The sequence below is a fragment of the Malaclemys terrapin genome, chromosome 1 (genome assembly GCF_027887155.1).
Source record: "Malaclemys terrapin pileata isolate rMalTer1 chromosome 1, rMalTer1.hap1, whole genome shotgun sequence".
Taxonomy (NCBI): Eukaryota; Metazoa; Chordata; order Testudines; family Emydidae; genus Malaclemys; species Malaclemys terrapin.
In genome coordinates, this window is record NC_071505.1 from 315831181 (window position 1) to 315855856 (window position 24676).

The following is a 24676-nucleotide window of genomic DNA, read 5'->3' on the forward strand; positions in this document are numbered from 1 at the left end:
ACACATTAAGCCATGCTGTGGGCCAAATTCTATCCCAAATTTGTGTGCACAACTCTGTTCAATCACTTAGGAATGTAAGTGCATATTTTGAGAGAAGAATCTGGCCCTTAAACCCTACTCCTACAATGAGAACTCTGCCAACAGACCTCTGATCCTATGTAGAGCCCCCAAACTTTGGAGCTCTGCATGTGACCAGAACTCCTTCCACACAAATTTGCTTGCAGGAGTGGCATCTTAGTTTTTAATTTGGAGCTCATTTCTTCAGAATTCATACATACTGTGCTACTCTTTCCTTATTTTTCCCTTTTATTTTTCAATGTGACATTTTTGTACCAAAAAGCAATATGGCTACATGAGAAATATCTGTGTCTTGCATCTTCATAAAGTAGTTCATGATAACATTTATGGCTGCACTGTAAGTTCATAGATTCCTAGGCCAGAAGGGAATAAATGTGATCATATAGTCTTCCTCCTGTATAACACAGGCCATAGAACTTCCCCAAAATAATTCCTAGAGCAAATCTTTTAGAAAACAATACAATCTTGATTTTAAAAATTGCCAGTGATTGAGAATCCACCACTAGCCTGGACAAGCTGTTTCAATAGTTAATTATGCTTACTGTTACAATTTCACTTCTTATTTCCAGTCTGAATTTGTCTAGCTTCAATTTCCAGCCATTGGCTTGAGTCATTCCTTTTCCTGCTTAGTCTGCTAGATTAAAGAACCCCTGTTATCAAATATTTGTTCCCCCGTAGATACTTATTGAAGGAACACAAAACGAACACCGTGTAGAATCAAGCAGGTGGGTTTATTACGCACAGCGCTGGTGGAGTGTCACCTTGCTTATTAGGCTCAGAGACACTGTCAATCAGTTGATTACAGTAACTTATATGGATTTTCCATGGGCAGAGGAAAGTGACGGGGTAGGTAGTCCCAAACCCCTGGATAGGTCTAGCAGCAAGACAAGATAAGCATAGTAGCCAATGGTCAAAGATTGCATAATGTCTCCGCCCATGGTTTTAGGTTAACAAGTAACATACAATTAGTACTTCAAACAATGTATAAATGTATATTAGTATAAAATATATATGTTGAATTCTGATTTGGGGTCCATAGGAATGAAGTAGCCCTTCTGATTGTCCAACAGGTATATACCTAGCAGTTAAAACAAAAAGACAAATGAAAAGTACATGGCAATAAAGATTGTCTTTCAGTTGCTCATTTGTGTTTCTAAGGCAGGCACTGGTATCTGTGGGAAGCAACAGGGAGGTTGTCACATCTCAGACTGACATGCTTGAACCTTTTCCATAAACTCAAGATTGATGCGTGGGGAGAACATCTTCTACAGAAGAACGGACCCAGGCTCAATAGGCCCCTTTCATTCCTTTGGCCTATTTGCAACTTCAGATAAGAGTGCCAATTATTGCTCCCCACCTGGCATTTTACTGACTAAGCTTATTTTAGTAAAAAGCAAAGTTATCTTTTGTTTGCTCTGCTTCTCTTAGCTAATATTGTTCACTGTTTACTAGGCCTCTGGCCTCTTGACCAAACTCTAGACTTTGGGCCTGTAAAAAGAGCTGACATAGTCTATATTAGGTTGTTACATAAACAGCACATGGATTCTGGCCCTTCACTTAGACTGTAATCAAGTCACCCCTTAACTTTCTTTTTATTTAGCTTAACAGACTCAAGGAGTGCAATTACTTTTTCTAATCCTTGAGTTCTGTATCAGTGCTCCATTTTCTTGCCCAGGATCGATATTAGACTAACAGGCCTATAATTACCCATTTATCCTTTCTAAATATTGGCACAACATTAGCTTTTTTCCAGTCCTCTCAAACTTCCCCAGTGTTGCAAGATGTATTAAATATCAACATTAACAGTCCAGTGAGTTCCCCAGGCAGCTCTTTTAAAACTCTTGGATGCAAGTTATCTGGAGCTGCTGACTTTAAAATATCTAACTTTAGTAGCTGCTGTTTGACATCTTCCTGAGATACTAGTGGAAAGGAGAGAGTGTTTGTATAATGAGACTATATCTGTTTCCCCAAATACATACTAGAAATATTTATTGAACACTTCTATCTTTTCTCCATTATTATTGATGATTCTACCATTTCCAGTACGATTTGGATTCTTTTTGTTCCTAATATACTTACATTCTGTACTGTCCTTAACTCTGTTGGCTATAGCTTTCTCCTTGTGACCTATTGCTTCCCTTATACATTTTCTGCAGTTCCTAGCTTCTGATTTATATTCATCACTATCAACTTCCCCTTTCTTAGATTTGTTTTTTTATATATATTATAGCTGCCTTCACTTACCCTCTAAACCAGGTTGTTTTTTTTAACCAGTATAGCCTTCTTCCTTGATTGTGGCTTTTTGGAGATCTAGTAGAGCAGTGGCTTTCAAACTTTTTTTCTGAGGACTCAGTTGAAGAAAATTGTTGATGCCCGCGACCCAACAGAGCTGTGGATGAGGGATTTGGGGTGTGGAAGGCGCTCAGGACTGGGGCAGAGGGTTGGGGTGTGGTGATGAGGGCTGCAGGGTGGGACTGGGAATGAGGGGTTCAGGATGTGGGAGGGGGCTCTAGGCTGAGGCAGGGGGGTTAGGGTGTGGGAGGGGGTCAAGGCTCTGGGCTGGGGATGCAGACTCTGGGGTGGGGCCGGTGATGAGGGGTTTGGGATGCAGGAAGGGGTTCAGGTTTGGGGGGTCTCAGGGCTGGGGCAGGAGATTGGGGCGCAGGGTTGGTTTGCGGACTTACCTCTGGAAGCTCCCAGTCAGTGCAGTGGCGCAGCCGGGGTGCAGAGGCAGGCTTTCCACCTGTCCTGGCACCACGGACTGCGCTGCGCCCTGGAAGCAGCCAGCAGCACTCTGGCTCCTAGGTGGAGGTGTGCAAGCGGCTTCGCACAACTCTCGCCTGCAGGCCAATGGGAGTGCAGAGCCGGTGTTCAGGGCAGGGGCAGCACGCTGAGCCCCGTGGCCCTCCTGCTTAGAAGCCGGACCCACTCCTGGCTGCTTCCAGGGTGCAGCGTGGTGTCGGAACAGGTAGGCACTAGCCTGCCTTAGCTGGGCAGCACCGCCAACGGTACTTTTAATGTCCTGGTCGGTGGTGCTGACCAGAGCGACCCAGTGCCTGATGTGCCGTGATCGAGTACTGGGTCGCGACCCGAATTTTGAAAAACAGTGTAGTAGAGTGTTCTTAAACCATTGTCATTTAGATTTTTCTGATTACATTTTTTTCTCCCAGATTTGGCTTATAATTGTTTTCAGTTGTATGACATTTAAAGCACCAAGTGTATATATTACTGCATACACCAAGTGTATATAAGTCACCTGCATGGAAGAGCAGGGGTTTGCTATGATTTCCCTAAGCGTGTTGTTATTATCTACTGAGATGGTATTTGTTTATGAAAAATCTTTTTTCATGACCCACTAAAAACTCATTAGACTGGAAGAGTAGACATGTCTTGATTACGTACAAATCAAAACCACTATAAGGGACATTATCTAAGAGAGTCACTTCTAATCAGTCAGGTTATGTCAGTAGCTACATTTCCTTACCCACCATTTGGAATTTACACACCCACACAGCATACTTTAAAAGATTATAAACATTCTTCCCCTCAATTGCACCATGAACCTATAGTTGTTTTATTACTATATTGCTAGGTAGCTTGTGAACATCTTGGTCATAGGCAGTGTGATAACAAGTGCAGTACATCAGCCATTCTGCACAAACTGATTTCCCCCCCCCCCCCCCCCATCCTGCAGCTCCTATAGTAATTTATACCTGTTCACAAACAGCACAAATTGGTTATGGAACATTACCAAATCACAATAGTAGTGTTGTACACCCATAATGCACTCTGCATAAAGGTAAATGACTGAACCAGGTTCAGGACAATTGAGAATCAGGCCCACTTTCTAGACAGAGAGCAGCTGACAGCTGTGGCATTATAATGCCCTTAATGACCTGTCACTCAAGAACTTGTTTTCTAACCTATTCATAGATCCAGTAAAAAGATACTCCAATTTCTGCCTTGTCTACTTGTTCCCTGATAGCAACATGGCACAAAATAATATCTTCACGATAAACTATGACTGACCACACAAGATAAAACCTGAAGAAGAGCTCTGTGTGGCTCAAAAGCTTATCTCTTGCCAACAAAAGTTGGTCAAATGAAAGATATTACCTCACCCACCTTGTCTCGTACAAGGTAATAGTGAGATTCAGATGTCAAGATTCAGTGACACAAAGTTTCTCTCTGACTGTTCTTTCAGCCTCTGGTAATGAAGTGGTTTAATGGCTGGAGGGGTTGTGAAACGTCGATATAGCTTGAGCTGGGTGATGAATACGTGGTCTCAGTTTGTAGTGTTCTGTGCTTTAAGGACTTGCATTATTTGACTTAAAGACAATCTGAACTCCTGATTTCTTAGCTTCCTCTGAACTCCTGCTTCCTGAGCTGTCATACAGAGGTAATTTGTGTACTCGCCATGGGGATGAATCTGGCTTCTTGCTCCTGTAGCTGCCCACTGGCAGCTTGTTATGAAGTTCCAATGGTTTCCACTTCAAATCAGTCTGTCTGCCTATGCTCCTGCCCAGGAGAACAGACAGCAGTTAATGGAGATGGAGTTTTGGGCTTAAATAAAGGAAAAATAACATCTAGAATAAGGAAACTCATGGATATAGTTTAATACGCTAAGTTGCTGCTTTGGAGTGGGTGGGAGAAAATGCAGGTAGCCTATTGCCGGTGACTAGAGGGGGCTCATTTTAAGATTACAGCACCAAAGACAACTATAAAGTATAGGATGCAAGGATGCTCCTGTGGTTAAAACCCAGGGAGTCCAGAGATGATATTTAATTTACATCAGATATATGATAGCTTAGTTTTCTGGAATCAGTTTCTTTGTAGGCTGATTAAAATTTAACCTCTACATTCGTACTGAGTTAGGCTTTACCAGAATACAGTCAGTGTGGAATTAAATGTATAAACTTGTGATTAGAGCTAATTGTTCACACACTTATTGTTCTGTCTCCCAGATGTTCTGGCATCTGTCTGGTATGTGGTACCTCTGATTATTCCTTTGCTCTAAGGGCTTTGAAGCTGTGTGATGTACAGTAGCCGTTTTTATTGTCCTAGCTCATTAAGGAAAATATATTGGACAGATTTTGAGGCTTTTTTTTACAAGGGGGCTGGGAGCAGGGGCAGGGAGAGGACTTAGAGGAGGTGGAACACCTGGAAGGGGCAGAGAACATAAAGGAGTGCTGCTTCCACTAAAATATTCCCCACCCCCATCCATAAGACCTTCTGCAGATGCTTAATGCGAACAGGGCTCTTGCAGTTTCAGTGCTAGGATGGGGGGGGGGGAACCCCTTATCTGTGGCGTTCTCTCTCCTAGAGGCAGCAATCAAATAGCCACAGCCAAGCCCTGGTTTATACTACAGAGTTCGGTTGAGTTAAGGCAGCTTACATTGACCTAACTCTAAGCATCTACACTAAAATGTAGCTCCCACCGATGTAACAGGCCTACTACACCAATTTAATAACTTCACCTCCACAAGAGGTGTAGCGCTTAGGTTGACATACTTAGGTTGGCACAGTATGAGTGTAGACCGGGGTGGGCAAACTATTTTTGGCCTGAGGGCCACATTGGGGCACGAAACTGTATGGAGGGCTGGGTAGGGAAGGCTGTGCCCCCCAAACAGCTTGGCCCCCACCCCCTATCCACCCCTCCCACTTCCTGCCCCCTAACTGCCCTCCTCAGAATCCCCCACCCATCCAACCGCCCCTGCTCCTTGTCCCCTGACTGCTCTCTCCTGGGACTCCCACCTCTAACCGCCCCCCGGGACCCCACCCCCATTCAACCCCCCCATCCCCTGACTGCCCTGACCCCTATCCAATCCCCGCTGTTCCCTGTACCCTGCCCCCCCGAACCTCTGCCCCATCCAACCGCTCCCTGTCCCCTGACTGTCCCCCAGGACCCCCTGCCCCATAGTCAACTCCCCCGGCCCCCTTACCATGCCGCTCAGAGCAGCATGTCTGGAGCCGCGCCTCCCAGCTGGAGCCCCACACACTGCCGCATTGTCCTGCATGATCGCGCAGCCCCACCGCCCAGAGCACTGCCTGTGTGGTGGCATAGCTTCAGGGGAGGGGCCGGGGGCTAGCTGCCAGGCCAGGAGCTCAGGGGCCGGGCAGGACGGGCCCGTGGGCCGTAGTTTGCCCACCTCTGGTGTAGACACTGCGTTGCTTAAATTACCTGTTGCTGCCTTTCAGAAGCTGTCCCACAATGCCCCGCCATGACAGTTAAATCAGTGCATGCGCTCCTTGTGAAGATGTGCACCGTCGACATAGTGTGGACACGCAAAAGCGATGTAATTACTGCAATGGCTGTATGTCAACGTAACTTAGCTCAACTTAATTTTGTAATGTAGACTTGCCTTAAGATGTTCCCACTTAAAATAGCAGTAACTGCATTCCAGGGTGCATGTAGGAGATATGTGCAGGAGTGGGTCTCTGCCCATTGACAGTCCAGCTCCTTAAAGTGGTATCCAGCCAGAGAGAGGAGGGCCAGAGGACTAGAGTTGAGAGGCTGATCTACGGAGTCAGGGGTTTCATTCCCAAAAATCCTTTGTACCTTTACTTTTGAGGCGTTTCCTTGCATCAGTGGGAAGAGTCTTTCCATTGACTTCAGTGGGCTTTGGATCTGGCCCTCAGAGGGCAAAAGATTGAATGTATATATTGCGCAATCTTCTTGTTGTGACCTTTATCCCTAACACCCTTTACTGTTCGTTTGATTATGAGTGCTGTAAAAGCAGTAAATAATAGTGCCACCATGTGAAGAAATTCAGAGAAGGAAAAACAAAGAAATATTGAGAGAAAATGAAAGGTGACAGGTTAAAAGGACACTTTCTACTAGTCTACACCCAACCCTTGTATTGTTTTGCCAATCCACTATTGACAAAAACTATTTTGTTCTTCTAAAAAAAATTCATTATAAACATTTTCAGATTTAGACACTAATTTTGTGGAGACATAATATCCAACATTCTTAATTTGACAGACATGAAGATGTTAGATAAATAAACCTTTGCAGGATTACAGCCTTTTACAGAAATCCCCGTAGTGTGTGCATCCCAGATGTAGTCAGTTTCACCTTCTGGCTCTTAATACTCCTGCAGTGTGCCTCCAACAGAAAAGTGAAATTTTCATTATCTAAGTTGAAAGAAGTACAAGAAGAAAACAAGAGCATAAATAGTACATAAGTAAGATCTTAAATTCTCTCAGCTGTAATAATATAAGCTATTGTTAGTAACACATAGAGGAATTTTTTTTAAAGATGACAACTTGCCCATGTACCTTTAAATATCTCTTATATCGTTACTATATACATACATAAATAAATTAGTGGAACTGCTGGCTTATGCATTCTGAGGGATGTGTGATTGAAGTAACTGAGTCAAAATTAACTAGATACATAAGCCAAGGATAGAGAGTTCACCAAAGGGGCATACAGAATAAAGCAGGAGGAAGGTAGTAAATTGAAATACCAGGGAAAGATGCTTTTCTTTGTAAAGAGATATCTTGGGTCCCAATTAGACCAAAAAATGGTTTTCTAGTGCTGTTTTTCCAATGTGTTTGTATACCCCTCACTGACGAAGCAACCCACTTCAAGTATGAGCAGAATAAAATAATAAATTCCTTGAATGACTGCTGCAAATTATTTGCACTGCAATAGTTGGTATCTAATGCTGTGGGCACAGTTTTGTTTTCTTTTTCATGTAGCCACTTCAGCTTTGCCTTCTCAGCCACTGGTTGCCTTGAACGGATGAGTTCTTTCTGGTCTGCCCCTCCTTCCCCCTATGAAGTCTTCCTCTTTCCCTGGATACTGCAACATGTATAGTTTGCCATTTTGTATTCAAGGATCATTTAGGGCCTGATCTGGCTCCTACTGAAATCAATGGGAGTTTTACTTTTGACTCAAGTAGAAGCAGAATTGGGTCCTCATTCACAAGCAAACAGCAGGTTGTTATAGAGCATCTTTCAGAGGCTCTTGCTCAGCACCCCAGTCTCTGTTACATTACTAGTTCCTTCCCTCACCCTTCTACAGTATGAGGATGGTAGAAAAGATACTTTTCCTCTTTCTCTAGCAGTAGAAGCTCCCAAGTGTCACAACAGGAAGTGCCATGTTGAGACTGTAGCTTTCTCTGCAATTATATTAATGATAGTAGGTTCCATATCAAAGCATAAACAAAAACGCTCGGGTCACTTCCTCCCCATCTCCAGGCCTACATAAGAAGAATTAGGACATGTTTATGCAAATATGGAAGAGGTGTGTATATAAAAAAAAAAGTGATGAAATTGTTCACGGATTGAGCAATATATAGTTGAGATATTGTTTGAGATAATGATGGGGAAAAGTTAGAAAAGAGGGGTCATTCAGGATTGTACCTGCTATAGTTTGTTGAACAGCCAACACAGTCAGCCTTCTGGGTGAAGTCCTTGGAAATAATTAGGGTCCTACCAAATTCACGGCCGTGGAAAAACGCATCACAGACCATGAAATCTGGTCTTCTGCGTACTTTCACCCTATACTATACAGATTTCACAGGGGAGACCAGTGTTATTCAAACTGGGGGACCTGACCCAAAAAGGGGTCATGGGGGGGGGGAGAAGGGGTTGCAAGGTTACTGTGGGGGCGGGTGTCGTGATATTGCTGCCCTTATTTCTGCGCTTCCTTCAGAGCTGTGTGGCTAGAAAGTGGCAGCTGCTGGCCAGGTGCTCAGCTCTGAAGGCAGCACCGCCAACAGCAGCGCAGAAGTAAGGGTGGCAGTGGGCAGCTGGAGAGTGGCGACTGCTGGCCGAGGGCCCAGCTCTGAGGGCAGCAGCACAGAAGTAAGGGTAGAAATAGCATACCATGCCATCCTTACTTCTGCGCTGCTGCTGCTGGTGGCGTTGCCTTCAGACCTGGGCTCCCAGTCAGCAGCTGCTGCTCTTCGGCCACCCAGCTCTGAAGGCAGCGCTGTCAGCAGCGGCACAAAAGTAAGGATGGCAATACTATGACCCCCCCTACAATAACCTTGCGACCACCACCCCCCACTACCACCTTTTGGGTCAGGACCCCATCAGTTACAACATCATGAAATTTCAGATTTAAATATCTGAGATAATGAAATTTATTATTTTAAAAATCCTATGACTGTGAAATTAAGCAAAATGGACCATGAATTTGGTAGGGCCCTAGAAATAATCTTTTATCCTCCAAGTTTTTGGAGGTAGTTTTGCTAGTCACACTGTTGTCTCCTCCCAAGATGCTCAAATAGGTGCCATGAAAGAACTGGAGTGGAAGAGGGCAGTTAGGGTTTAGATGGTGTTACAGACACTGTCTCAATATTTAATTTGTTTTCTGCTTTATTCAGCAGTGTTGCAATCCAAATAATAACAGCAGTGACTCACAGGCACGTTTCATGGTCTATATTTGGAATCAGATTACAACACAAGATTGTTAATTACTTTCTATTCTCAAGAACTGCTTTCCTTGTAATTTAATATTGTTGTTCAGCATGGATTAGGGGGACCATGTAGACGTGATTGGGCAAATGTATAGTGGGTGTAAGATAGTGTTGATGGGAGCTCCTCCAAAGAGAGGGGATCAGTATTTAGATGGTATATCATAAAAGATAATATATGTATAACATATCATAATCTAGTTATATAGTATGACATAAGGGCTGGGGAGTTTTTTGCATGAGTTTGGAAGAACTGTATTATTCATAAGCATCAAATCCTGCACAAGTAATAGATGCAGATCATCCAAAACAAATGCCAGTAAAAACTTTACACTGCTTTAGAGTGCATGAATTAAAAAAAATATATCTTTGCAATGTTGTATAGTTGGAATGAAATATCAACATCTATTCATCCAACAGATTAGAGTGTAGGGCTGATTGGATTTTTTTTTTGTTTTTACACCTTGACCTAGCAGGAGAGCAAATCTTAAAAATAGATTAAAAAAAAAAAAACGCCTCAAAATTCCAAAAGTTTTGAGGCCATGGTTAGGATATTTATATATATAAATAGACCTGGAGCAGTGGAGATGCAGGTTTTTGCCTGGAGCTGGAGCGGAGCCAGAACAGTTCCAAAGCCCTGTGTAGGGAATTCAGGTGTTTTTCATCAAGCTTTCGGAACACTTTTTGCTTTTTACCACTAGATGGCGATAAATTGAATATGATTTTCACCTGCCTTTCTTGAACTGTTTCCTCTTAAAAAATAAGTCCAAAAATTAAACTGGTTTGATATAATATATATGTAACTTCTGATCTGTCATATCATTACATCTTACACAAATCAGACTAATAATTTATACTTATTTTTTTCAAAGAGACGATGGGGATGCCTTATAGATGTTCTCATCTTTCAGAACTCCAGCAAAGCAGGTCTATGCTTGTTTCTGAGGCAGTTTGTGCTCCTTGTGACTGCAGACTCTCCCCAGGTGCTGCATTTATAGTTCTGTGTCTGTATTTTTACTTTCTCTGATATATTGAATCTAGGGTGACCAGATGTCCCAATTTTTGGGCCTTTTTCTTATATGGGGTCCTATTACCCCCAACCCCCGTCCTGATTTTTCACACTTGCTGTCTGGTCACCCTAATTGAATCCCTTGTGTTAAGGCTGTAATGGAGGTGGCTCATGGGAACATCTTGTTCAAATTCTTCCAGCAGTTTGACATGGGAGTGGGGGTGATTTTTCCTGCTTCTGATGGAATTCACCATCTCCCTCAATACTTCTTAATCATCCAGGATTTCCTGAAGAGTAGAGTTTTTGCCTTTGCATCAGATTGCACCAAATATCCAGTTGTTTTTTGTTTTTCTAAAAATCCTCCCCAAAGGAAATCTCCACAAACCTACCTATAAAGGTCTACCCTGAGCCTACCTTCCTTTAAATGACATCAGCTGAACAATGTACTACTCAGTACTGTTTTCTGGAAGAAGTGTGAGTGTTTCCAGCATGTGCATTTAATGTAAGCTTGTTTGCCAGCAGTGGGTCTCTCTCCAACAGAGACAGAAAGTGATCGTATGTAAATCGATAAGTGAATAGATTTCTCAGCCTGTAACCCTCCTCTCAGAGCACAGGCACCCTGAGTCGTGGGATTCACCACAGGGAAGATTTTTTGAGAGCCATTGTTAAACACTGGCATTCGGTCACAGGGCTGCACGCAAAGGCTTTCTCCCCATCCGAAATACCATGTGGGTGTGGCACTTCTTGCTTTCAAATGACATTGCAGTAGTTTTGCAATCCAGGCACACAGTAACAGGGTTGGCCACATGCTGAGCACCCCAGCATAGCCAGGGTTGGCTGTGCAGCACTCTGCCTTTGTTTACCCTCTTCAGGAGCATTTAAGAACTGTGCTGGAGGCTTTCTCATGGCCAGCAATACTCCTCCTTAGGATCTGGCTGTATTAACATAAACAATTCAAACCATTCTCAAAGTCTCAAAATGTAGTCCATCAATACACCACCTATTCTAATCTGCTAGTCTCAGAGTTCTTCTCCAATCCCAGCCTGCTTTTCAATCAAGCAGCTATTTCAGCCACTTCTAGCTAAAGTCTTTCCCTGCTCTTTCCAGCACATGCTCCCCAGTCTTCCTACCTGGAGTCCTTTCATCTCCAGGAAAGGGCCCAACACCCTCCCAATGTTGTCTATGCTCCATCTTTGAGAGGTCCGCAGTCAAACCCCTCTACTCTTCCAGCCCTCAGCCTTCTTCAACTCTTTGGCTTTGGTTTCCAGGCCCAAACCCTTCTCACTGTCAGAGTCTCCCACAGCAGCCTCCTGCTCACTACAACTCTTCTCTGTATCTTCCTGCTGCTCTTACAGATGACACCTGTCCTCCGTTATGCCCCATCAGAGCTGTTAACATTGCACAGGTGGGCTGGAGCAGTTTCTGCTGTAAGGGCCCAGTCCACCCTGTAACATGCATCATTCAGACTTTTTTGCATCTGCAAATTATTCTTTTAGGTCCCAATAAATACTATATTCATATGACCAGTTATTTTGAATAAAAATAACAATTGATGTTCAGTTTCTCTTTGTTTGGTACCTTGTCCAAGCCACATTTGTATAGTTTAATCCATGCCTAAATCTGCTTTGGAGAAATCTATAAATTGTAGGTTGGTTATACACAATGTTAAATACGGGCAAGCCACGAGGCAGTAATGAAAGTTAGAAGAGTAATAATCTTGTTTAACTGACAGTGCATAGCTATACAATCTGCATTTAGTATTGTGTTTGTAGTACACACTGAAAACTCTAGACAGGGACCCCACACTGCTGAGTGCTTTACAAAATACAGTCTTTGCTGCAAATAGTTTACTATTAGGACAAGAACAATTTTACTGTTTGTTTTTTTTTTTTTTTTTTTTCCCTACAGAAATATGAGGTTGAAAAATCTCAAAAATGGTTTAATTACAATATATATATTATTTAGGTTACTGATGTGACAGACCCTCAATTTAAGCTTTAATGAGTTGTAAGATGTATATGTTTATGCATTATGGCCCCGGTTCTGCAAGGCAGAAGGCTATAGCACTTAAGCATATGGGTAGTTTCCTGAAGTCACAGTTAGGCATGTGCTTAAATACCTTGCTGAACTGGGCTTTCAGCTCTCACTGAAATCAAAGGGAATCTTTCCATTGACTTTGATGGATCATGTCCTAAATCCTTATTTGGTTTGCTTTTACACATTATTTTTAAGTAAGTTGATTTGTAGAAATCAAGCATAAGTGTTTCCATGAGGGAAAGGAGAGTTGCTAGTGGTGAACAGTAATAGAAGGTAAATTTCTAAATTAGTTGAAAAAATTGACTGGCATTTTTTCTTTTTAGCAAACTTCAGAAGAAAAAGCAAGATGTAACTGGACTACAGGGAGTGACAGGAGAATGGTTTGAAGAAATACAGAGAAAAAAATTTCGGAATGAAATTGATGTCAACAGAATGTTAAAACGACCACTAGCACATTGGCTAAGAAAGACATCAAGAACCGGTGAGTCATAGCGAGTTTTTCAAATCCCTTTCTTATGTGATGATCACCAAAACCATGCAGCAAAGCATCTCAAAGTTCAGTAAGAAAGAAGTTTCTGAAATTGTGTTCAACCCTTTCTCACATCAGAGCTTTGCAAAATAACATTTTAAAAGGGAAATGTGTTCCTTTGAAGTAATTGTATTAAAAGCACAACCGTGCAACAGATTACAAAGCTGTTGGTATTTCTTACCCTAGAGTTATAATAGTTGGAAAGATTATAAGCAAATAGATAGGCATTATCTGATGAAAGAATGAGTGTTAGCTTCATATAAACTGCATTAGTTCCACAGAAATAAAAATCAAAGGTAAATATAATGATCACAGTCCAGTCTAGCTTTTTTAAAGGAGATGAGGGAAATGGAAATAACTTTAGATAAATGAAGCTTCAGAGAAGCAGAGTAGATGTCAGGGGACAAATTTGGATAATCAAGATTTAGATGAAAGAGGTTTGAATGTATTTGAATAGAAGCTTGACTGATTACACAGGGCTAAAATGTGTGCAAGTGTCAGATTATCAAGGTGGGAGATTGACCCTGTCTGCTGCCTGGTTGCCACTGTGAAAGAACTCTGGGCAGTCTTCTTCCATGCATGCTGTTGCCCATCAGACCCCAACATGGTCAATGTCCCTATCAAATTTCCCATTCTGTAGTGCAGTGGATCTCAACCTGGGATCCAGGGTCCACTGTAGAGCTGCGAGCAGGCTCAGGGGGGGCCGCCAAGGAGGGCCAGTGTTAGACTTGCTGGGGATCAACGCAGAAAGCTGAAGCCCCATCGTATGGGACTGAAGCCTGAGCAAAATAGCTTCACTGGGGTCCCTGTGGTGTGGGGCCCCAGGCAATTGCCCTGCTTGCTACCCCATAACACCGGCCTTGACTTTTATATGCAGAAAACCAGTTATTGTGGCACAGGTGGGCCATGGAGTTTTTATAGCGGGGAGGGGGGATCAGAAAGAAAAAGGTTGAGAACCTCTCGTGTAGTGTCTCCCCCATCCTCCCTCCTTGTGGCTCTCATGAATAGATCTTTTCTCCATTCACATTTCTATCTAGTATAATTTTTTCATCTGCCACCCTTTGATATACATCACCATCCTCTGCCTCTCAATAGCTGGAGGCAGCATCATAGGAAGCAGAACTATATTATAGAAAAATCATGGAGCAGGTCCTCAAGGAATCAATTATGAAACACTCAGAGGAGAGGAAAGTGATCAGGAACAGTCAGCATGGATTCACCAAGGGGAAGTCGTGCCTGACTAACCTAATTGCCTTCTATGATGAGATAACTGGCTCTGTGGATGAGGGGAAAGCAGTGGATGTGTTATTCCTTGATTTTAGCAAAGCTTTTGATACGGTCTCCCACAGTATTCTTGCCGCCAAGTTAAAGTAGTATGGGCTGGATGAGTGGACTGTAAGGTGGATAGAAAGCTGGCTAGATCGTCTGGCTCAACGGGTAGTGATCAATGGCTCCATGTCTAGTTGGCAGCCGGTTTCAAGCGGAGTGCCCCAAGGGTCGGTCCCAGGGCTGGTTTTGTTTAATATCTTTATTAATGATCTGGAGGATGGTGTGGACTGCATTCTCAGCATGTTTGCAGATGACACTAAACTAGGAGGCGTGGTAGATACACTAGAGGGTAGGGATCGGATACAGAGGGACCTAGACAAATTAGAGGATTGGGCCAAAAAAAACCTGATGAGGTTCAACAAGGACAAGTGCAGAGTCCTGCACTTAGGACGGAAGAATCCCATGCACTGCTACAGACTAGGGACCGAATGGCTAGGTAGCAGTTCTGCAGAAAAGGACTTAGGGGTCACAGTGGACAAGAAGCTGTATATGAGTCAAGAGTGTGCTCTTGTTGCCAAGAAGGCTAACGGCATTTTGGGCTGTATAAGTAGGGGCACTGCCAGCAGATCGAGGAATGTGATTGTTCCCCTTTATTCAACATTGGTGAGGCCTCATCTGGAGTACTGTGTCCAGTTTTGGGCCCCACACTACAAGAAGGATGTGGAAAAATTGGAAAGAGTCCAGCGGAGGGCAACAAAAATGATTAGGGGTCTGGAGCACATGACTTATGAGGAGAGGCTGAGGGAACTGGGATTGTTTAGTCTCCAGAAGAGAAGAATGAGGGGGGATTTGATAGCAGCCTTCAACTACCTGAAGGGGGGTTCCAAAGAGGATGGAGCTCGGCTGTTCTCAGTGGTGCCAGATGACAGAACAAGGAGCAATGGTCTAAGTTACAGTGGGGGAGGTCCAGGTTGGATATTAGGAAACACTATTTCACTAGGAGGGTGGTGAAGCACTGGAATGCGTTACCTAGGGAGTCTCCTTCCTTGGAAGTTTTTAAGGCCCGGCTTGACAAAGCCCTGGCTGGGATGATTTAGTTGGGAATTGGTCCTGCTTTGAGCAGGGGGTTGGACTAGATGACCTCCTGAGGTCCCTTCCAACGCTGATATTCTATGATTCTATGATATTTCCATAGAAGGGCTGTATACCAAAAATGTCACCTAAAGGCCACAAAGAGGTTCATGTGACTCTTTTGATGTCATGCTTACTATCACCAAACCATTAGGTTCCAAAAGGAGTAAAGGTTTTCTAACATGAAGTCTGCCTATCAGTGAGGTACAAGTGATACATTACAGCCAAAAATGAAACCCTATGACCTAAGTTCCCTCTGAGCTGCATGGCTGGGCTCAGGGTACTCAGGGCTGTTGCGGGAAGAGATGCCTCTCCCCCAGTACATACCTGCCGTGGCAGGGAGAAGCACCCCTCCCCCTGCCCAGGCCCACTGGAGCTGCCAGGGAGAGGTGCCTCTAGCAGCAGTTGAGGGCTGGGGGAGAGAGGGCTGTGGGGAGTCCTCTCTCTCTCTCTCTCTCTCTCTCTCTCTCTCCCTTCCCCCACTGCAGCCACTGGGCAGCCTGTACCCCAAATCCCTCATCCCCAGCCCCACCCCAGAGCTCACACCTCCCCCACACTCCAACCCGCTGCCCCAGCCCTGAGCCCCGTCCCACACCTGAACCTCTCATTCCCGGCCCCACCCCAGAGCCCTCACTCCTAGCTGAAGCCCTCACCCCTGCAACCAACCCTCTGCCCCAGCCTTGAGTCCCGTCCCGCACCCGAACATCTCATTTCTGGCCCCACCCCAGAGCCTTCACCCCTAGCTGAAGCCCTCGCCCCCTGCAACCAACCCTCTGCCCCAGCCCTGAGTCCCGTCCCGCACCCGAACCTCTCATTCCCGGCCTCACCCCAGAGCCTTCACCCCTAGCCGAAGCCCTAACCCCCTGCAACCAACTCTCTGTCCCAGTCCTGAGCCCCCTCCCACACTCCGAACTCCTCAGCCCCAGCCCGAGTCCGAGCCTGCACCACCCCCCTCCCACCCCCACCCCCCCGTGCCGCCTTCCACACTCCGAACCCCTTGGCTCCATCTGCACCACATGAATTTTGTTATGTGCACCAATATGAAGGTGATGTGTCACCTTCATATTGGTGCACATAACAAAATTCATTCCGCACATGAATGTAAAAAAAATTAGAGGGAACACTGCCTATGACATGCACCTTTCATTTCATTGAGAGACCAGACTCAGAATATTGCCCTTGCCTCTCACAGTTTGTATCAGCTATTTCTATTCAGTTATGTATCCATTTCTAGAATGCATTTCCCCCCTACACCCTCCAATACACACAATATATAAGGTATTTCTATGCTAGGGTTACCATATTTTGTGCCTCCAAATGGAGGACACTCCACAGCCCCCCGGCCCCGCCCCAGCCCCGCCCATACCCCCGCCCCAACCCCGCCTCCTCCCCAAAGTCTCCGCCCCCTCCCCTGCTTCCCGCGAATATTTGATTCGCGGGAAGCCTGTAGCAGGTAAGGGGCGGTGTGGGGGGAGGAGGCGCGGCCCAGGCTGGCCCCCCGGCGTTTCCAGCCTGGGTCGGCTCGGGCCCTGGGGTGCCGGCCCCGGCCGACCACCCCTGGCCTGCCCAGCACTGCCGGCCCCCGGCGGACCCCCCCGGCTCCCGGCTCCGCGGGCTCGGCTCCCCGGTTCCCCGTCCCGCGGGCTCGGCTCCCCGTCCCGCGGGCTCGGCTCCCCGGCTCCCCGCCCCACGGGCTCGGCTCCCCGCCCGGCGGGCTCGGCTCCCCGCCCCGCTCCCGGCTCCCCGCCCCGCGGGCCCGGCTCCCCGGCTCCCCGCGCGGCTCCCCGCGGGCTCGGCTCCCCGGCTCCCCGCCCGGCTCCCCGGCTCCCGGCTCCCCGCGGGCTCGGCTCCCCGGCTCCCCGCCCGGCGGGCTCGGCTCCCCGCCCCGCTCCCGGCTCCCCGCCCCGCGGGCCCGGCTCCCCGCCCGGCTCCCCGCGGGCTCGGCTCCCCGCGGGCTCGGCTCCCCGGCTCCCCGCGGGCTCGGCTCCCCGGCTCCCCGCGGGCTCGGCTCCCCGGCTCCCCGCGGGCTCGGCTCCCGGCTCCCCGCGGGCTCGGCTCCCCGGCTCCCCGCCCGGCTCCCCGCGGGCTCGGCTCCCCGCCCAGCTCCCCGGCTCCCCGCGGGCTCGGCTCTCCGGCTCCCCGCGGGCTCGGCTCTCCGGCTCCCCGCGGGCTCGGCTCCCCGGCTCCCCGCGGGCTCGGCTCCCCGGCTCCCCGCGGGCTCGGCTCCCCGGCTTCCCGCCCCGCGGGCTCGGCTCCCCGGCTGACCGGCTCCCCGGACCCGCGCCCGGCCCGGCACTGTGACCCTGGCCCGGCACTGCCCCACTGGTTCCCGGCCCGGCACCATGCTCCCGGCCCCGCACCGGCCCCGGCCGAGCACCACCGAGCCCTCCTGATTTTCCCGGACATGCCCGGCTTTTGGGGATTTCCCCCCGGACGGGGATTTGAACCCCCAAAAGCCGGACATGTCCGGGAAAATCCGGACGTATGGTAACCCTATTCTATGCTGCTGTTTTCGCTCTCACATCTGGTGATCTAAAATGGCCGGGGGAGGCGGGGAAATCTTCAATTTTTCAATGATGCCCTGTTATCTGAATGTTGCTTTGCTTCCCTGGTCCCACTGGAGCACCTTTTAGCAGCAGAGACTGCAGTTTCTCTGCTTACTCTGTGAACCAATCTGTCGTTCACACCCACTATCAACTGCTTTTGCCACGAGGACAAGGTTCATGTTCCCTGTGGAAACAAGGCCATATTCTCCCAAAATAAATAAACCAGGATGCCCTTCTATGATTCTGCAAACAAAATAAGCTCTGAGAGAATATACATAAAATAAAACACTTTAAACATTAATTGTAGCATTCAACCACCAAGAATGGTCTGGCGAATCCATCATAAACTTAGGTATAAAAAGTTTTTTATAACATTCTGGTATCTAATATAAATGACTCGTGTAATTAATGATTCTGTCTGTATTGTGTTTATAGCATGCTCAGGACAGTGGTATCTGAGCGCCTTACACATTTGAGAAGTCAACCCGTTATGGGTCTTTGGTCAAAACTTTCAAAAATGACTAATAATTTCAGATGCCCAACTGGAGACACCTTAACAGGGGCCTGACTTTCATAGGGCGGGTGTTCAGCAGTGTCTGACAGTCAGGCTAATTTAGTTATCTCATGTTGGGCACCCAAGCATGGATGCACCCAAAATCATCGCTCCTTTTGAAAATGTGGACCTGTGTATCTTTTTTTCCCTCATTCTCCAGTTAGACACCAAAAGCCAGTATGTCACTTTGCTCAGTCAAAAGAAATCGGTGATAGTCTGAAATTGCTAACAAACTTTATACAGAAGAAAATGTATTTGTCTCGGGGAAAACAACTTACAAACTTGCTGTGTTGATAAAGAATCACAAAAGGGAACAAATCCCCTTTTGCTTCTTTTGCAGCTCATCTTTAATTACAGCTTACTGCCTGCCTTTATTCAGGCATGCAAAGCTGTAGCTTATTTTTGTATGGTTTAAAAAATTAGATTTAACAAGAACTGGAAATGAATCAAATAATTGCAACATTGTAATTTTTTTTAGATCCTAAAGAGTTTAAAATGTCATCTCCCCAAAATCCACAAGCACAAAAGAATGTCTCACCTTCCATTCTGGGATTCAGAACTCCTTTTGCGTCACTCTTCTCCTTCAAAAAATCAAGGAAGCACACTTTAAAGCACCAGACTCGGCAGCAGCCACGGTGAGCTATACACAACAGGTGTTCATTCTACTGCTTAATAGTAGCTAGAAAAAGAAAATGAATTGTTTCATGCGTTGCTTGTAAAACTTTGTGTACAGCTCCATTTAAATTAGATGATTCTCCAGCCTGCTTTTCACATGTCCCAGTAGGAGCATGATTTTATTTGGTTATGTAATGCAGAGTTATCAGTTAAATGTCAGAAAGAATAAAGACTAAGTGGAAAGTAAGGGCCAAATTCCCATCCGATGATGAAATTTAATTTGCTCAGGCTTTGCACGAAAGCTGCATGGTTGTTACAGTCTCTGGGCTATTGCAGCGGCTCTAGCCCATTATGCCCCTTCTTCATGGGGCCTGGACAGGGCCGGCGCAACCCATTAGGCGACCTAGGCGGTCGCCTAGGGCGCTGTGATTTGGGGGGGCGGCGACCGCAGCAGTATTTTGGCGGCGGGACCTTCCGCCGCCTCTGTGGGGGGGCGGCATTTCGGGGCAGCGGAAAAGCTGGCGGCGCTCCTGGGCCTGGATAATAGATTCAAGTAGTTTGTAGACACATTGGCAACACCTCAATGTCAAACCCCTCTTTGTGATTCAATGTTGTTATTATTTATATTGAGGTAGTGCTTGGGGTCGCCAGTCATGGATTAGGGGCCCATGGTAGAAGGTCCTTTTCAAACACGTAACAAAAATGTGGACCCAGCTCTGAAGAGCATACGGACTTATTATAAGACAAACTTAGATTGTAAGCTCTTTGGGGCAAGGACTGTCTTTTTTTGTTATGTTTGTACAGAGCCTAACAATGTGGGGTCCTAACCGGGGATCCTAGGTGCTATAATAATACAAATAATAAATAACATGAGACAACAGGTAGATGCAACAACAGACTGGGGGAGGGGGAAGAAAGCACAAGGTAATAATGAGACAATACTGGTCAGTATGATCAGTAGTTGTTTTCGCACCAGCTACCTAACAGTTGGTAAGGTTTTTGTATCACAGCAGAGGAGAGTTTTAAGGTGGGGTTTGAAGAGGGACAATGAGGTCACCTTGCAGATGTTTCCAGAGAGCTCCTCCCTAGCAGAGCAGCAAGGTGACCATCATGGAAAATTAGTGGCCCCCTGTGAGTTCTGGGAAGCAGATACTAGCCATGCCACAGCACAGTCCAGCTATTCCCTCTCCTTCACCCTTGGCATAACCCCTACACTGGGGACTGGGAGCAGGACGAATATAGAGCTCTCACACCATCTCTATGCAAACCACGGTGGCCCTCTGTATAGGGAGTACTCGGGGCTATTCCCACAGCATAAATGCCCACAACATAAAGGGGCATTTGTGTAACTGAGAAAGAGAATAGGGTTTCAGGAGGGATATATATATTGGTGTGAAATCAATCTTGTGGGATGAGATCAAATGAAAGCAAAGCCTAGGGGGCTTCAGATTCTGGGCTCTTCAATTTGGCAGCCTTTACCAGTATGAAAATGACTTTTTTTTTTTTTGAAAAAGCAATAGAAGATACTTATAATGGTATGTACTCATTGCTTTGGTTTTCCCGATTATATATTTATCCTGATTTTTCAACAGAAAATGTATAAATTAGATCTTGGGTTCAGATGATCTTTACCAGTGGTGAGCATGTCAGGGTAATCTGCTGGCGGCCCGTGAGACTGTTTACATTGACCATCCACAGGCACAGCCGCCCACAGCTGCCAGTGGCTGCGGTTCGCTGTTCCCAGCCAATGGGAGCTGCGGGAAGCGGCAGCAACACGTCCCTGCAGCCCATGCTGCTTCCCACAGCTCCCATTGGCCGGGAACGGTGAATTGCGGCCACCGGGAGCTGCGGGTGGATGTACCTGTGAACAGTCAATGTAAACAAACTGTCTCGTGGCCCGCCAGCGGATTACCTTGATGGGCAGCATGAACCCCGCAGGTTGCCCACCACTGATCTTGACTCATTACAAGGCAGAATTTTTGAAAAATAAACAGCAAGGCTATTCTGATGTGGAGCCGAGCCAATTACTAAATATCCTAGTCACGTCTCCCTATTGAAAACTTCTCCGCCCTTTCTAGGTGTTGTCTTGGCACGTGACTTGTTTTATGTGCGGACAAAGCAATAAAAATACTTTGCCTGTCACCAGGTAAAGTTATTTGGAGAGTAAGTGATGTACAATAGGCAGCAGCACTGTAAGTCATGTAAGTAAGCTTGACTGGTGGAAGTCTGTAAACAGCTAGGTATTAGCGACTGTTTAGATGGTACTTTGTCCCTTTTGTGCGCGGGGGGAAAAAAAAAAGTCTCACCTGCTGTGGGGTGTTTTGTTGTGGGAAAAATATTATGGAAGGCTGCAAAAAGAAGTCTATTTACGTGGAGCTATTTAAGAGGCTAATAAAAGGGTTGTAACACCAAAGTTGGCAGTAAGTAAAACCTGTGATTATTTTCCATTCCAGGCATTTGATGTTTTAAGTTATTCTTATCCTCTTCTTATAGCATGTTTAAATAGGTGTTACATTTAAAAAGAAGCGCTAAGTTTTACTTAACCAAGTGTTTTCAACATGCTTGCATAATTTGATTGTTGTTTAGCTGGGTACTGTGTAGTGCTCATACGAATATTAAAAGGAAAAGACTGCGATCTGAGAGAGAACCCAGGCATGGGCCATTGCAGATTAGAGCCTGACTGAAACTAATAATTTGCTGCAGAATCTATTTCATGGAGTTATTGTGTATTATTATTAAATGCAATCACTCTTCTAGTGTTGCACTCTGTAATCATCTGTCTAGCTACAGGTACTTAGTTTCATGTTTGGGGGTGTGTGGGGGGGGAGGGGGAAAGTGGTTTGATGACCAAAAGAAATCAAATTATTTCCGGTTTCTATGGTAATGAATTTAAGAAATACTTGCACTTTCCTACTTGCACGTAGGAAAACAAACCTTTAATTTCAAAATACTGACAAACTGGATGGAGGTCAGAGTAGAGCAATGAGGATGATTAGGGAGCTGGAGGGACTGATATAGGACACAAGATTATTGTAATCTTGTTTGTATAATTTGACTAGGAGAGAACTAAAGAGGAACACCATCATCTATTACTTAAAGAGTGCTAAGAACAAGGATGGGGAAGAATTATTTAGGATGGTGCAAGGAGGTGTAACCAGGAGTAATTTTGGCCAGAATATTTAAAAAAAACAAAAAACATTTCTGATAGCTAGATCTACTGGAAAAAGAATAATGATGTCCCGCTACTTGGAATAATTAAAACTGGGGTAGGGACAGCACTTGCAAGTGTGCTGTACAGAACAATTCTCCACATGCAAAGTTGAAGCAGCCAATAGAATTTTTTCCATTTCTAATGGAATAAGACTTGAGATCGTTTACAAAACAGAACACCAAACTCACTGCATTTGGTTTGAAAGAAATAATTGTAAAGATTCTGAAATACCACAAGCTCAACTCTATATGTTGTGTTAAGTGTTACTGCATATTCCACATCATTTTAGCTTAAAACAAAAGTTAAATATGGCTTTGAGATCTGATTCTGAAACCCTTACACACACGGAGTAGTAATCCCATTGATTTCAATGGGAATATTCACATGATTAACTGCTATCAAGCAAAGTTAAGGAGTGGAGCAGGCTCATAGAGCCTTATTCTGCAAAGCCCATGGAAATCAAAGGGAATCTTTCCATAGGCTTCAGTTGGTTTTGGATGATGCCTTGTATGAGGAAGGGATCCTGATTTTAACCTTCCCAATTGCAAAAACACAAATACTATCCCTTTCAACTGTTCTTCCCTGCCTGCAAGCGCATTACAAACAAATGACAAAGCACAGTGGGAAGAAAGACTCGGATACACAGAACGTGCCAACAAGCCAGTTTATACTTGCTGCTGAAGCACAATAAAATAATTTACCTCAGTCCAGTGAAAGCCTTAAGAACCAAAAGGAAATAATGACTGTAAAAAAATCCTTTCATAGACAGGATTGATCAGAAAAAATGAGAAGAATAAGCAAAACAAAGTCCTCTGGGAGGAGGGCTGAACAGTGAAGAGCAACCATAACTAGGCAAAATTCTTTTCAATGTCCTTTTGGCAGGGGGATAGGCATGTTAATTTTTAAACAAAGGTCTGCAAGTGGGAGAAGGAACCATATCTTACTGCGATGGGGTTAATTTCCTCATTTGAATTAGGAAATTTTTTTTTTTCACCTGTATGGATACAAATAGCGTGAATATCCCCATTTAAATCAGCTGCACTTCTCCTTTCCTTTGGTTATTTAGTTAATTAGATGTATACACTCATTCCATTAAAAGGAGTGCCCATCCTTTGCTCTTGGCACCCCTGGACATATTTAAAAAAACACAATTCTAAAAATATATTATTTCATATACAACCCTCTCTTGGCCAGTAATTAACATTAATGCAGCAGCTGAAAAATGGCTGAAGTTCCTTACAAGGACTCCCACCAGAGTCCTGGCAATCCTTCACAACCTGGGAAAATAGTTAGGCCTTGCAGTGTGCAATGAAAGTTGAAAAATTAGGATTATTTTGGACTGGTGGGAGCAAATTTCCCAGGGCCTTATAGAGAACCATCTGACAGCTCCCCCTCTTTCTTATACAAGTGGGGTGCCCTGTGATCTCCACTGGGGCAATTTGGGACAGGAAGAGAGACAGTCTTTCAGATAAGTAGGTCACGGGCCATTTTGAGCGTTATAGGTCATATAACCAAAACCTTCGATTCTCCCCAGTACTTAATAAATTCTTATCATTTGGAAAATTACCTAAGATTGCAAATAACCGTTTGTTAGAATGACAGATGGAGAGTTACCTTACTGATATTCCAGCAGCGTAAATGCCATTAATCTGAGGTCCCTTCTTGGCTGTTCACTTGGAACATTAACAAGTTGCAGATTCCAGCAACCTGATGGATGAAAAAAATATATCGTAAGATGCATTTGAGAAATAACATGACAAACTCTGTGGACTCTTCATAAAAAGTATTTTCGGAAGCTTCTTGCTGGATATTAAAAGGAAGCAAGCCGGCTATTTACTCCCTTGTAAAATTTGATCGTGTTTATCTTCAAAGCAGCTTTTTAAATTCTTTTCACAGATATGACAGCTTTGCTCTGGGCGCCCATACATCTTCCAAAGTTGAGGAAATGGCACAGGTAAGTAGCTTGACACCTTTATTGTAAAAAAATGTTTAAAGCGGGGAATATTTTGAGTACTAGTCCACTGTCTTTGTAGAATAGACATTATGCCCTTCTGGCTGCTTATTTAAACATGACTTATGTAAACATGACTCTTGCAATTCTGTATTTAAATACTAGGGAAAATTCATATGTGGTGTAAGCCTGTTGAATTCAGCGGTGTCACACCAGGGATGAGTTTGCCCCATTTATTGTACGAGTGTCTCCAAAGAAGTCCGAAGTCTAACTTCTGCAGTGCGGTTTCAGTTCTCTTTAACAAGGAAATTATTTA

General features: G+C 45.1%; 1 protein-coding gene and 2 long non-coding RNA genes across 4 annotated transcripts in view; 1 reads left to right on the forward strand and 2 right to left on the reverse strand.

The window, feature by feature from the left end:
* The window catches only part of POGLUT3 (protein O-glucosyltransferase 3), a 68834-nt gene that overhangs the window by 10677 nt on the left and 33481 nt on the right, over positions 1-24676 (forward strand). Inside the window, exons 2-4 of the mRNA XM_054015518.1 lie at positions 12879-13036; positions 19062-19218; positions 24306-24363. Coding sequence (XP_053871493.1) covers positions 12879-13036; positions 19062-19218; positions 24306-24363 — 373 coding nt within the window. The remainder of the gene's footprint in view (positions 1-12878; positions 13037-19061; positions 19219-24305; positions 24364-24676) is intronic.
* LOC128829969 (uncharacterized) lies at positions 791-5690 on the reverse strand. The gene is made up of 2 exons (XR_008443516.1): positions 4204-5690; positions 791-1156 (listed from the first exon to the last, which is right to left on the reverse strand). It is a non-coding gene; the product is annotated as an uncharacterized LOC128829969 (long non-coding RNA).
* On the reverse strand, positions 6004-24397 carry LOC128829968 (uncharacterized). 2 transcript variants are annotated; one of them, XR_008443514.1, is made up of 3 exons: positions 24024-24397; positions 19122-19262; positions 6004-7215 (listed from the first exon to the last, which is right to left on the reverse strand). It is a non-coding gene; the product is annotated as an uncharacterized LOC128829968 (long non-coding RNA). The 2 variants fall into 2 exon arrangements; XR_008443515.1 differs by lacking the exon at positions 24024-24397 and adding an exon at positions 23111-23244.